The sequence below is a fragment of the Nycticebus coucang genome, chromosome 22 (assembly GCF_027406575.1).
Source record: "Nycticebus coucang isolate mNycCou1 chromosome 22, mNycCou1.pri, whole genome shotgun sequence".
Lineage (NCBI taxonomy): Eukaryota > Metazoa > Chordata > Mammalia > Primates > Lorisidae > Nycticebus > Nycticebus coucang.
Window position 1 is genome coordinate 7,928,024 of NC_069801.1, and position 13,533 is coordinate 7,941,556.

The 13,533-nt window shown below is 43.4% G+C and overlaps 1 protein-coding gene across 4 annotated transcripts; it reads left to right on the plus strand.

Annotated features, from left to right (window-relative positions):
* The first annotated feature begins 1,417 nt into the window (after positions 1 to 1,417).
* TARDBP (TAR DNA binding protein) lies at positions 1,418 to 13,424 on the plus strand. 4 transcript variants are annotated; one of them, XR_008377028.1, is made up of 8 exons: positions 1,444 to 1,528; positions 2,563 to 2,814; positions 4,177 to 4,340; positions 8,205 to 8,345; positions 9,536 to 9,706; positions 10,086 to 11,290; positions 12,019 to 12,290; positions 13,052 to 13,424. XR_008377028.1 is itself a non-coding variant. In XM_053577316.1 (6 exons), exons 2-6 carry the CDS (start codon positions 2,577 to 2,579, stop codon positions 10,614 to 10,616), a joined length of 1,245 nt encoding a protein of 414 aa, XP_053433291.1. In that variant the 5' UTR covers positions 1,418 to 1,528; positions 2,563 to 2,576; the 3' UTR covers positions 10,617 to 13,424. The 4 variants fall into 4 exon arrangements, 1 of the variants encoding a protein (XP_053433291.1); XR_008377026.1 differs by having other exon boundaries at positions 11,822 to 13,424; XR_008377027.1 differs by having other exon boundaries at positions 12,019 to 13,424.
* The last annotated feature ends 109 nt before the right edge of the window (positions 13,425 to 13,533 follow it).

Sequence of the window (13,533 nt, forward strand, 5' to 3'; positions counted from 1 at the left end):
TATAGTCCCAGCTAGGAGGGAGGCTAAGGCAAGAGGATTGTTTGAACTTGGGAATTAGAGTGTTTTTTTTTGTGATTTTTGGCCAGGGCTGGGTTTGAACCCACCACCTCCGGCATATGGGACCGGCGCCCTACTCCTTGAGCCACAGGCGCTGCCCGGAATTAGAGATTTCTGTGAGCTAGGCTGAGGCCACTATACTCTAGCCTGGGCAACAGTCTCAAAAAAACAAAGTACTTATGTCTGTGTAAACCTTTTGTTGTTTCTGCATTTCATTGGATTTATTCATGTGTCTAAGGAACTTAAAATGTTGGCAAGGAAACTATGCTACATTATCAACTGGAACTGGAACTTAAATCACATACTGACTTCAGAAATTTGAAATAAAAATGAGTACATTGTTATTATGACTAGGGTGCTAGAGCTGAAACATACTTGTATTTTGAATGTTAGAAGTCAAATCCCAGGTCTAACATTTATTCCCTGGGTGATCTTAGGCAGGATACTTAATGTCTCTGTTTCCTCACCTGCAGAATGAAGATAGAATCAACAGTACCTGTTGGGGCTATTTTGTTTTATTTTATTTATTTTAAAGATGAGGTCTCCGTGGCACCTGTGGCTCAAAGGGGTAGGGTGCTGGTCCCATATGCCGAAGGTGGTGGGTTCAAACCCAGCCCCGGCCAGAAACTGCAAAAAAAAAAAAAGATGAGGTCTCAACACGTATAACCTGAAGCACTCCAGTCACACAGACTGGAGTGCAGTGGTGCAATAATAGCTCATTACAACCTGAATTCTTGGCCTCAAGTGATCCTCCTGCCTCAGCCTCCCAAGTAGCTGGGACTACAGGTATGAGCCACCAAGTCTGGCCTGTAAGGCCCATTAAATATCTGAGTACTTAGCACCTGGCACACAACGCTATTATTACTATTATTTAGAAGAAAGTAATGTTTCCAAGTTTAGAGGTTGGCTAGTTGAGCAGGAAGAGAACACACAACGTGGCTTTTAGAGAAGGAGGGGCTGTAGCCACCGCATTGCTCCCAGACTAGGGAAAGTCAAGCAGCCCCTCCTCTAGCCCCGCCCCACTAGCCATGGCCCCGCCCCACCCCACCTGGCCGCTACTCTCGCGCACTTTCAAATTGCACGAGCTCGGATAGAAACCCGAGACGGGCGGTTGGTCAGGCGAAACCATCTGGTACGTTACGTGGGGGGAGTTAAAAACCTATATACCACATTTCTTTCAGTTTTTAGCTATTCAGACCCAAATCCTAGCATTATTTTAGTTCTGTAGTTATCTCTGCAGTCCAAATTCCCAGAAGGGGATCAGGTGCTCCGGGAAGAAGATTGCCTTGTCTCGGTGCAGCGCACTCCCCCTCTAGATGGGGTGCCGGTGGGAGAGCACGACGGTCCGCGGCGGGGGGGGCGAGGAGGCGGCCCTAGCGCCATTTTGTGGGAACGGAGCGCTGGCTGGGCTGCTTTTGGATTCCTCGCTGCTTTGGTTTCCCTGTCGGGCTTCCTAGCAGCGGCCTAGCGGGTGAGTGGCGGACGCTTCTTACTGGGAACGTCTAAAGTGCTTAGGCCGCCGTACTGGGGCGGCCCAAGGCGGACTCAGCGGCTTCGGCCCCTGCCCGGAGAAGGGAGTCGGGAGGCCGGGCCTGCCTTGTCTTGCCCGAGCGGGCTCGCGCGGGAGTGTCGTTAAGGCTTGGCGCGGGGCGGCAGCCGGCGCCGAAGCGGGGACGCTGGACCCGCCGTGCAGTGCCGACTGAGACCGAGGTTTGGTCTGGCCTACGGGTCCGGGCAGTGCTTGTGCTTTCGGGACTTTGCACTCCGAGGGACGCTGCCAGCTCAGGCCTTGCCCATGCGGCCCCACCCCGGCCGCGCTGAAAAACTCCTCCCTGGGCCGCCACGCGCTGGTTTCTGGGAGGTGGCGGCCGCATCACGAAGGACCTGTCGCTGCTGTCCTTGTGGCTCAAGTTTGAAGAGCCCCCAGCAGCCCCAAAATGAGGAGCAGAGGAAAACTTTTCCCTCGTTCTTTACACCTGGCTCCCTGTTTCGGTTTAGTTTTAAAGATTGAGTTTATGCACCGCCTGCTTAGGAAAATCCGTACATTCCGCTTTGATCCATGCATCAACTTAGTTCACCCCAGCTTTCAGGATTATTTACAACTTTCAGGATTGTAATAAAGTAGTTATTTACTTAGTTTCTTTGCTTACCCCTTGCCCCTATTATAACCTGTGTGCCACTTGTGACTTAGTTACAGTTTCAGCGCTTGATGCTTAGTGAGCACTCAGTAAATATTTAAGGAATGAATGGGCCAGGGCATCACATTTTTGTTTCAGAACGACTTAAGTTACATTGTTTTCATTTCTAAGGGAAAGTTCAGAGGGCATCACATTTTAGTAGGTAATCACCATTCTCATTTTTCAGTGATAACCGGTGTGTGTAAGAATCCAGACAGTTTTCCCAGAAGCCAGAACAGTAACATGATGGTGATGTTATCACCTAATTAGAATGAAGCAATTTCTTTGACTTGAATGTCGGTTATTCATGTGTCTTTTTCTCTTTAAGAAAAATAAGAAAAGATGTCTGAATATATTCGGGTAACTGAAGATGAGAATGACGAGCCCATTGAAATACCATCAGAAGATGATGGGACAGTGCTGCTGTCCACAGTTACAGCCCAATTTCCAGGGGCATGTGGGCTGCGCTACAGGAATCCAGTATCTCAGTGTATGAGAGGTGTGCGGCTGGTAGAAGGAATTCTGCATGCCCCTGATGCTGGTTGGGGAAATCTGGTTTATGTTGTCAACTATCCCAAAGGTTTGTTACTATTTGCTTTTATAATAATGTTTGTATAATAATAATGGTGAAGTATTATTTGGGTTTTGTCTCATCCATAGATCACAGCCTCTTCACAGAAATTTCTAACCTGAGTATTTCTGGTTTGGAAGACTGCTAGTCTTGTGAACATCAATTGCAGTAGTTCACATCTTGAATTAGTGCAGTCCAAATTAAAATTTGGGGGTTCTGGTCTTACTCTTTTGATGCCTCTTAACATAGATATTCTAAGTGTAAGAAAAAGAAGCATGAAGATTCAGAAGTATGCCAAGGACATGGGTATACTTTAGCAGTATGAATGAGTGCTAGTTGATACATTGTGTTAGTCTAATTGTAACTTGATACTACAACAAAAACAGGCCATCAAATTTGGTCAGGATGCAAAACTTTGACTTATGTGGAAAAGTGTAATAGTGTAAACTCAGGTTTTTGTAGTGTGCTCTTTCTTGGGCCACTGGCTGTAGATTTACTCTAATTTAAAATGTCATTTAATTCCTTTCCCCTTCCTTTCTAAATAACCAAGTTAGGCTTTTAAAAATAACCTGAGGGGGGCGGCGCCTGTGGCTCAGTGAGCAGGGCGCTGGCCCCATATGCCGAGGGTGGCGGGTTCAAACCCAGCCCCGGCCAAACTGCAACAAAAAAATAGCCGGGTGTTGTGGCGGGCGCCTGTAGTCCCAGCTACTTGGGAGGCTGAGGCAAGAGAATCGCTTAAGCCCAGGAGTTGGAGGTTGCTGTGAGCTGTGTGAGGCCATGGCACTCTACCGAGGGCCATAAAGTGAGACTCTGTCTCTACAAAAAAAATAAATAAATAAATAACCTGAGGGGTTTTTTGGTATTATTGTGAAGTTACTGTTTATTGTTGAAAAGTTTAGAAAAGATAAAAGTAAAATCACCCTTAAATCTATGTTTGGAGATAAAAGTTGCTAATTTTTTGGTATATAGCTTTTATAGGATAGGTATTCAAATGACTAAGCAAATAACTACTAAGATAGTATCACCATGTTTTCAGCATGTTTTTTTTCCTATTTATATATTTTAAAGTCAAAAGAGGTTTTTGTTTTTTATAAACCTTTTGAAAGGGAGAATACACAGTTGATTGTAATTTTGAGAGATTAGAAAAGCGGAGTTGGGAATCCCTTAATTTGTACCAGAAAAATAACCCAGCCACTTATTCATGCCTTTATTCTGTCCTTGAGAGCTAACAACATTCCTTGCCAAAAGTTTTCAGTGTCATATCGTTCTTAGATCTCCTTTCTGTTTCTCATGTTTAGATGTACGAGGTAGTTTGATTTTAAAGATCTGCTAAATCAAGATTTCTAAAAGGTTTTCGCTCATTTTGTTTAGATAACAAAAGGAAAATGGATGAGACAGATGCTTCCTCAGCAGTGAAAGTGAAAAGAGCAGTCCAGAAAACATCTGATTTAATAGTGCTGGGTCTCCCGTGGAAAACAACAGAACAGGATCTAAAGGAATATTTTAGTACCTTTGGGGAAGTTCTTATGGTGCAGGTAAACTTTGCATTGAACAATTTTTCTTTATCAGTGAATGAGCTTTTCTGCGACTTTAAAGTTCTGCAGCGTAGCCCATAGCCCCATAGCACAGTGGTTGCAGTGCCAGCCACATACACCGAGGCTAGCGGGTTCGAACCCAGCTTGGGCCAGCTAAACGACAACGACAACTGCAACAAAGAATAGTTGGGGATTGTGACAGGCACCTATAGTCCCGGTTACTTGGGAGGCTGAGGCAAGAGAATCGCTTGAGCCCAAGAGTTTGAGGATGCTGTGAGCTGTGATGCCAGGGAACTCTACCGAGGGCAACATAGTAAGGCTCTGTCTCAAAAAAAAAAATTCTACAGGTGATACTTTTGTTTTTGTTTTTTTATTTAGAGACAGAGTCTCACTTTATTGTCCTTGGTAGAATGCTGTGGTGTCACAGCTCACAGCAACCTCCCAACTCCTGGGCTTAGGCGATTGTCTTACCTCAGCCTCCTGAGTAGCTGGGACTATAGGTTCCCGCCACAAGGCCTGACTATTTTTTTTTGTTGCTGTTTGGCTGGGGACGGGTTCAAACCTGCCACCCTCAGTATATGTGGCTGGTGCCCTACCCACTGATCCACAGGTGCCGCCTGGGACAGTCTTATGTTGCCCTTGGTAGAGTGCTGTGGCATCACAGCTTACAGCAACCTCAAACTCCTGGGCTTAAGTGATTCTCTTGCCTTAGTGTATGTGTCCAGCGCCATAACCACTGAGCTATGGGTGAGCCTTTTTTTTTTTTTTTTTTTTTTTGAGATAGTCTTAACTTTGTTAACCTCGAAATAGAATGCTATGTTAGGCTTGGCGCCTGTGGCTCAAGCAGCTAAGGAGCCAGTCACATACACCTGAGCTGGCAGGTTCGAATCCAGCCCGGGCTGCCAAACAACAATGACGGCTGCAACCAAAAAATAGCTGGGTGTTGTGGTAGGCGCCTGTAGTCCCAGCTACTTGGGAGGCGGAGGCAAGAGAATCACTTGAGCCCAGGAGTTGTTGGTTGCTGTGAGCTGTGATGCTACAGCACTCTACCCAGGGCAACAGCTTGAGGCTCTGTCTCAAGAAAAAAAAAAAGAAGTAGAATGCTGTGGAGTCACAGCTCACAGCAACCTCAAACTCTACGGCTCAAAGCCATCCTCTTGCCTCAGCCTCCCTGGTAGTTGGGGCTACAGGTGCCTGCCACCATACTGAGCTAGTTTTTTTGTTTCTAGTAGAGATGGGGTCTCACTATTGCTCAAGCTGGTCTCAAACTTCTGAGCTCAAGCAATCCACCCACCTTGGCCTGCCTCTCAAGAGTGCTGGGATTACAGGCATGAGCCACCTCACTCTACCACCCCATAGGGGATGTTTTAAAAAGAAAAAAAAATTGGGGGCTCGGCACTTGTAGCTCAAGCAACTAAGGCACCAGCCACATAAACCAGAGCTGACAGGTTCGAATCCAGCCCGGGCCTGCCAAACGACAACAACTACAACCAAAAAATAGCCGGGCGTTGTGGATGCCTATGGTCCCAGCTACGTTGGAGGCTGAGGCAAGAGAATCGCTTAAGCCCAGGAGTTGGAGGTTGCTGTGAGCTGTGATGCCATGGCATTCTACCCAGGATGACAGCTTGAGGCTGTCTCAAAAAAAAAAAAATTAGAGTGTTTTTCCTTATGCACATACCATATATTTTTGCCATTGATAATGTAAAATTCTGCTGTTGCTGAATGTTTGAGGGAAGTGGGTAACATTAGCTCTTTCTTTTTTGGAGACAAGGTCGCATTCCTCTGTACCCCGTACCCTCACCCCAGAGGGCTGGAATGTAGTAGTGTCATCATTGCAGCCTCAAACTCCAGGGCTTAAGTGATCCTCCTTTCTCAGCCTCACAAATAGCTGGAATTACAGGTCCAAGCCACCAGGCTTGCTAATTTAGCATATAATGACACAATATGAATTCAGTATAAACCCTCTTTTGTTGCTTTTACCCCAAAACTAATCTGACTTGGTTTAAGTTTTCATTAAGCCACTGTATCCAATTGAAGCCATTGAAATTATATGTCAAAAAAAAAAAAAAAAAAAAACCGGGCGGCGCCTGTGGCTCAGTGAGTAGGGCGCCGGCCCCATATGCGGAGGGTGGCAGGTTCAGGCCCAGCCCCGGCCAAACTGCAAAAAAAAATAGCTGGGCGTTGTGGCGGGCGCCTGTAGTCCCAGCTGCTTGGGAGGCTGAGGCAAGAGAATCGCGTAAGCCCAAGAGTTAGAGGTTGCTGTGAGCTGTGTGACGCCACGGCACTCTACCCGAGGGCGGTACAGTGAGACTCTGTCTCTACAAAAAAAAAAAAAAACCTCTCAGAGTGGTCGCATGTGGTGGCTCACACCTGTAATCCCAGCACTTGGGAGACCAAGGTGGGTGGATTACCTACACTCAGAGTTTCAAGACGAACTTGAGCCAGGGTGAGACCCAGTCTCTAAAAATAGCATGGCATCTATAGTCCCAGCTACCCAGAAGGCTGAGACGAGAATCGCTTGAGCCCAGGAATTGGAGGTTGCTGTGATGCCATGGCACTCTACACAGGGCGACAAAGTGAGACTGTCTTAAAAAACAAAAAACTCTTTAGTTAGGACCTGTAATTCCAGCATTTTTGGAGGCCAGAGTGGCAGAGTTGCTTGAGTCCAAGAGTTTGAGACCAGCCTGGTCAACACAGTGAGACCCTGTCTCGACAGAAAATTTTTTAAAAATAAGCCAGGCGGGCGGCGTCTGTGGCTCAGTGAGTAGGGCGCCGGCCCCATATGCCAAGGGTGGCGGGTTCGGACCCAGCCCCGGCCAAACTGCAACAAAAAAATAGCTGGGCATTGTGGCGCACGCCTGTAGTCCCAGCTGCTCGGGAGGCTGAGGCAGGAGAATCGCGTAAGCCCAAGAGTTAGAGGTTGCTGTGAGTCATGTGATGCCATGGCACTCTACCTGAGGGCTGTACAGTGAGACTCTGTCTCTGCCAAAAAAAAAATAAATAAATAAGCCAGGCATGGTTGTGCATACCTGTGGTCTCAGCTACTCAGGAAGCTGAGACTGTAGGATTGCTTAAGTTAGGAGTTTAAGGTTGCAGTGAGCCACTGCACTCTAGCCCAGGGCAACACAGAGGGAGGCCTGGTGTCTAAATGGGTTTAATGTAGTGTGCTTATAGTCCCAGCTACTGAGAGCCTAGGCGAGATTGCAGAGAAATATAATCACGCCACGGCAGTCCAAACTGAGTTGACAGAATGAAACTTTATCTCAAAGAAAAAAAATAAGAAGAGGCTTGCCTCCCATAGCTTAGTGAGTAGGGTGCTGGCCACATACACCAAGGCTGGCAAGTTTGAGCCCGGCCCGGCCCTGCTAAACAACTGCAACCAAAAAATTGCTGGGTGTTGTGGCGCCTGTAGTCCCAGCTACTTGGGAGGCTGAGGCAAGACAATCGCTTAAGCCCAAGAGTTGGAGGTTGCTGTGAGCTGTGATGTCACAGCACTCTACCGAGGGCCACAACTTAAGACTCAAGTCTCAAAAAAAAAAAAAACAAGCTCAACACCTGAAGCACAGTTTATGGTGCCAGCCAAATACACTGAGGCTGGCAGGTTCGAAACCAGCCTTGGCCAGCTAAGCAACAATGACAACTGCAACAGAAAAATAGCCAGGCGTTGTTGCAGGCGCCTGTAGTCCTGGCTACTTGGGAAGTAGGATGAGGCAAGAGAATCGCTTACGCCCAACAGTTTGAGGTTGCTGTGAGCTGTGACGCCACAGCCCTGTACCGAGGGCAACATAATGAGACTCTTGTCAAGAAAAGCTTTGATGTGGGGGTGTATGTGTAGTTTTAGAGTGAATTTATCTTCTTTTCTAGGTCAAGAAAGATATAAAAACTGGTCATTCAAAAGGGTTTGGCTTTGTTCGTTTTACGGAATATGAAACCCAGGTGAAAGTAATGTCGCAGCGACATATGATAGATGGACGATGGTGTGACTGTAAACTTCCTAATTCTAAGGTACTTTGTTCCTCTGTGCTTTGGAAATTTTTGCTGACAAAAAATTGTAATATGAAAATGTTAAATACACTTGGAAAAGGTAGTGGCAGGGTGTTCTTGAAATGTTTTTGCTTTGTTGAAGCCTTAGGACCTTAATGCATGGTGAATATTTTGTGTTTGGTATATTTAGCTTGTTACCCCTCCAAACTGAAAGTTTATTCATTTTATTCTTCCTTTTTTATTATCTCTGTCTAGTTAGTAGTTTCTTATATATTTAAATGTGAAACCATAAAGATGATCAGCATATATAAATGTGATCATAAAGACCTAACTTGTTCCAAGCAAGCAGATAGGACTTGCTTATTTAGAATATCATCATCTGGCTCGGTGGCTGTAGCTCAGTGGCTTAGACACCAGAGCTGGTGGGTTCAAATCCAGCCTGCGCCTGCCAAATGACAACTACAACCAAAAAATAGCAGGGCGTTGTGGCGGGCGCCTGCAGTCCCAGATACTTGGAAGGCTGAGGCAAGAGAATTTGCTTAAGCCCAAGAGTTGGAGGTTGCTGTGAGCTGTGATGCCATGGCACTCTACCCAGGGCGACATAGATTATATCTCAAAATAAATAAATAAATAGAATATCATGATCTTTGCCAGGATATTTCTTAGTCATTGACTTTTTTTTTTTTTTTTTGGCCGGGGCTGGATGGATATGAACCCGCCACCTCCAGCATTTGGGGCCAGTGCCCTACCCCTTTGAGCCACAGGCACTGCCCCAGTCATTGACTTTCTTAAATCCAAATATATTCATGCATTGAAAATGAATGAACTACTTCATATATCATCATAGTCCTATACGATTAATAAGATTGTAATACCATGTTTTTACTGTACCTTTTCTATGCTGAAGATGTATTTTGGTACACAGATACTTCCCATTATGTTACAGTTGCCTGCAGTATTTAGTAGGGGAATGTGCTGTACAAGTTCATAGCCTGGTAGTAATAGGCTATACCATGTAGAACTTTTTGTTGTTTTTTTAAACTAGTAAAGAAGGCACGAAAAAGGAGTGTTGGTAAAAATCTAAGAATATGCCTCCTTTTATTGATTCTCTTGCTATATAAGGCAGAAAGATCTTGTTATATCCTACCATAATGCCCTTTCCTTTGCTCATAAAATATTTCTCATTTTTTTCTTACATTTGATTTGACCAGCAAAGCCTGGATGAACCTTTGAGAAGCAGGAAGGTATTTGTTGGGCGCTGCACAGAGGACATGACTGATGATGAGTTGCGGCAGTTCTTTTGTCAGTATGGAGAAGTGGTAGATGTCTTCATTCCCAAACCATTCAGGGCTTTTGCCTTTGTTACATTTGCAGATGATCAGGTATTTTCCTCCTTAATACTTTGTCCTAGCTAATTAGCTTTTTCCTTTTTTGGCGATTTCCTTTTTAGGTGCTTTCTCTTGAACATTTCTTGTCCAGCTAACTGTCAACGTAGCTAAGCTTTCTGACCTTGTAAAGTGTGGGATGAATGGGCTTAGGTATTTGTGATATATCTAGAATATCTAAAGATGTATTTACTTTTAGATATTTTTCAGTATGTGGCATTTGGGAATGTTACATATCACACATCTTTCGAAAGTAAACTGATCTTATTTTATCTCCGGCTTAGATAAATTATGCTTGAAGTCTAGGTTTTATTGCTACTTTGATTTAAGAGTCAATGGTTTAATCTCCCTTGCTTACATCTGTTATTTCTTTCAGGTTGCCCAGTCTCTTTGTGGAGAGGACTTGATCATTAAAGGAGTCAGCGTACATATATCCAATGCCGAACCTAAGCACAATAGCAATAGACAGTTAGAAAGAAGTGGAAGATTTGGTGGTAATCCAGGTGGCTTTGGGAATCAGGGTGGATTTGGTAATAGTAGAGGGGGTGGAGCTGGCTTGGGAAACAATCAAGGTAGTAATATGGGTGGTGGGATGAACTTTGGTGCTTTCAGCATTAATCCAGCAATGATGGCTGCAGCTCAGGCAGCGCTGCAGAGCAGTTGGGGTATGATGGGCATGTTAGCCAGTCAGCAGAACCAGTCAGGTCCATCAGGTAATAACCAAAGCCAAGGCAACATGCAGAGAGAGCCAAATCAGGCCTTTGGTTCTGGAAATAACTCTTATAGTGGTTCTAATTCTGGTGCAGCAATTGGTTGGGGGTCAGCATCAAATGCAGGGTCAGGGAGTGGTTTTAATGGAGGCTTTGGTTCAAGCATGGATTCTAAGTCTTCTGGCTGGGGGATGTAGACTGGGTTATGGCTGGTTGCTGTGGAATGGTGGGAAGTTAAATTTTTCTATGCTCATGGTAAGTATATTGTAAAATACATATGTACTAAGAATTTTCAAAATTGGTTTGTTCAGTGTGGAGTATATTCAGCAGTATTTTTGACATTTTTCTTTAGAAAAAAAGGAAGAGCTAAAGGAATTTTATAAGTTTTGTTACATGAAGGGTTGAAATATTGAGTGGTTGAAAGCGAACTGCTGTTTGCCTGATTGGTAAACCAACACTACAATTGATATCAAACGGTTTCTCCTGTAATAATTTATCCCTGGACTTGTCAAGTGAATTCTTTGCATGTTCAAATGGAAACCATTGATTAGAACTACATTCTTTTTTCCTTGTTTTAATTTGAACCCCACCATATGGATTTTTTTCCTTAAGCAAATCTCCTTTTGGGAGATCATGATGTCACAGTGTTTGGTTCTTTTGTTTTTGTTTTTAACACTTGTCTCCCCTCATATACAAAAGTACAATATGAAGCCTTCATTTAATCTCTGCAGTTCATCTCATTTCAAATGTTTATGGAAGAAGCACTTCATTGAAAGTAGTGCTGTAAATATTCTGCCATAGGAATACTTCTGTCTACATGCTTTCTCATTCAAGAATTCGTCATCACGCATCACAGGCTTCGTCTTTGACGGTGGGTGTCCCATTTTTATCCGCTACTTTATTTCATGGAGTCGTATCAACGCTATGAACGCAAGGCTGTGATATGGAACCAGAAGGCTGTTTGAACTTTTGAAACCTTGTGTGGGATTGATGGTGGTGCCGAGGCATGAAAGGCTAGTATGAGCGAGAAAAGGAGAGCGCGTGCAGAGACTTGGTGGTGCATAAGGGATATTTTTTAACTTGGCGAGATGTGTCTCTCGATCCCGTGGCTTTGGTGAGAGCGTGTGCAGAGAGCAATGATAGCAAATAATGTACGAATGTTTTTTGCATTCAAAGGACATCCACATCTGTTGGAAGACTTTAAGTGAGTTTTGTTCTTAGATAACCCATCTTAGCTGAATGTGTTAAGTGAAACGATACTTGTATCTCCCCTACCCTTTTGTCAACTGCTGTGAATGCCGTATGGTGTGTGTTCTCTTCTGTTACTGATCTGTAAGTGTGGTAATGTGAACTGAAGCTGATGGGTTGAGAACATGGACTGAGCTTGTGGTGTGCTTTGCAGGAGTACTTGGAAGCAGAGTTCACCAGTGAGCTCAGGTGTCTCAAGGAAGGGTGGAAGTTCCAATGTCTGTTAGCGGCCCATAAGCATGCTGTTTGCTGCAGCTCCGTGTCCTGTGCTTGGATGCTTTTATAAGAGTTGTCAATGTTGGAAATTCTTAAATAAAACTGATTTAAATAATATGTGTCTTTGTTTTGCAGCCCTGAATGCAAAGAATTCATAGCAGTTAATTCCCCTTTTTTTGACCCTTTTGAGATGGAACTTTCATAAAGTTTCTTGGCAGTAGTTTATTTTGCTTCAAATAAACTTATTTGAAAAGTTGTCTCAAGTCAAATGGATTCATCATCTGTCATGCATTGACACCTGATACCCAGACTTAATTGCTATTTGTTCTTGCATTGTCCAAAGTGAAAAGCTTTTTTTTTTTTTTTAAACTAGTTTTTAAAAAGTCTGGGTGACCGCACCTAAAATGGTAAGCAGTACCCTCCAGCTTTTTCTTAGTGCCTCTGTGCATTAGGTGATGTTCTCTTTACATGGCCTGTCTAAATCTCCATTGGGAAATCACGCCTTCTAAAAATATTATTTGGGGGAGTGGACAAAACAATGTTGATTATTTTCAAACGCTTTGTAGCAAAGCATATCAGTTGAAAAGAAGGGATTATCAATCTTTCTAGTTTTGCATTTGAAAAGTGGAATTAATTGCAATTAGGGATAAAGTAGAAGAAACCACGAATTAACTTGTGCCTAAAATCCATTAAGAAGCCTAGTAGCTTTAAGAACTAGTAGGATGGGTTGTCTGTGGAAGTGTTAAGTGAAATGGGCTTTGTCTTCCAAAGGTGGCGGGATATAATACTGAATAAAATTGCTTACAAAACTCAAGACTCTCACCATGCACTGTTAAGTCTGTAAAAGCAATAACAGTATTCTCTATTGTACTTTTTATAACTAATAATTCTGTGAGAGTTGAGTTTATTTTCTAATTGGAAGAATGTGACAGTATTTGTGTTGGTAGTACCTAATGCCCTTACCTAATTAGACTATGATAAATAGGTTTGTCATTTTGCAAGTTACGTGCTCTAAACACTTTATAAATGAAGTCATCCTTTAGACTTGTGATTGCCACATTGTTATTCAATTTCCTCTGTGAAAGGATCTTGAGTTGTTTTTTTTTTTTTTCTGCATCTAAATCTGCATGATTTCCAAACCCTGTACCATCTGAATTTTGCATTTTAGCACTTGCACTATTACTCAGCAGCAGTAACATGGTAACACTTAAAATGGTATTCGGGGACCTCCAAAGACTAAACTGACAAGCCTTCAAGGAGCCCAGGGGTAAGTTAACTTGTCAATGGCATGGCTTTAATCCCTTATTTACACTTGTGTAAATCTGGTCATAGAAGGCTTTCAATGTTGAGTAGCCTTTTATTAACATGTTTATGGTACTACATAGATATGGGTATTTATTCTACCCAAACCAAAAAAATGAAGTGTAGAAAGTATTAACTATTTGGCAAAGATTTGTTTTTAAAAGTCTATTTGGTCATCTAAATGCGTTCATTCTAAATTTTTTTTTGAACCAGTTGAATAAAAATTTTTGTTGCCACCAGAGTTTAGTGTCTGGAGTCTTACTGGAAAAACATGATTCCTTTTTTAATATGACAAAGTTGCTGGAAAGATACCTTAAAAGTTGAGTCTCAAGAAGTTGCACTTTATAT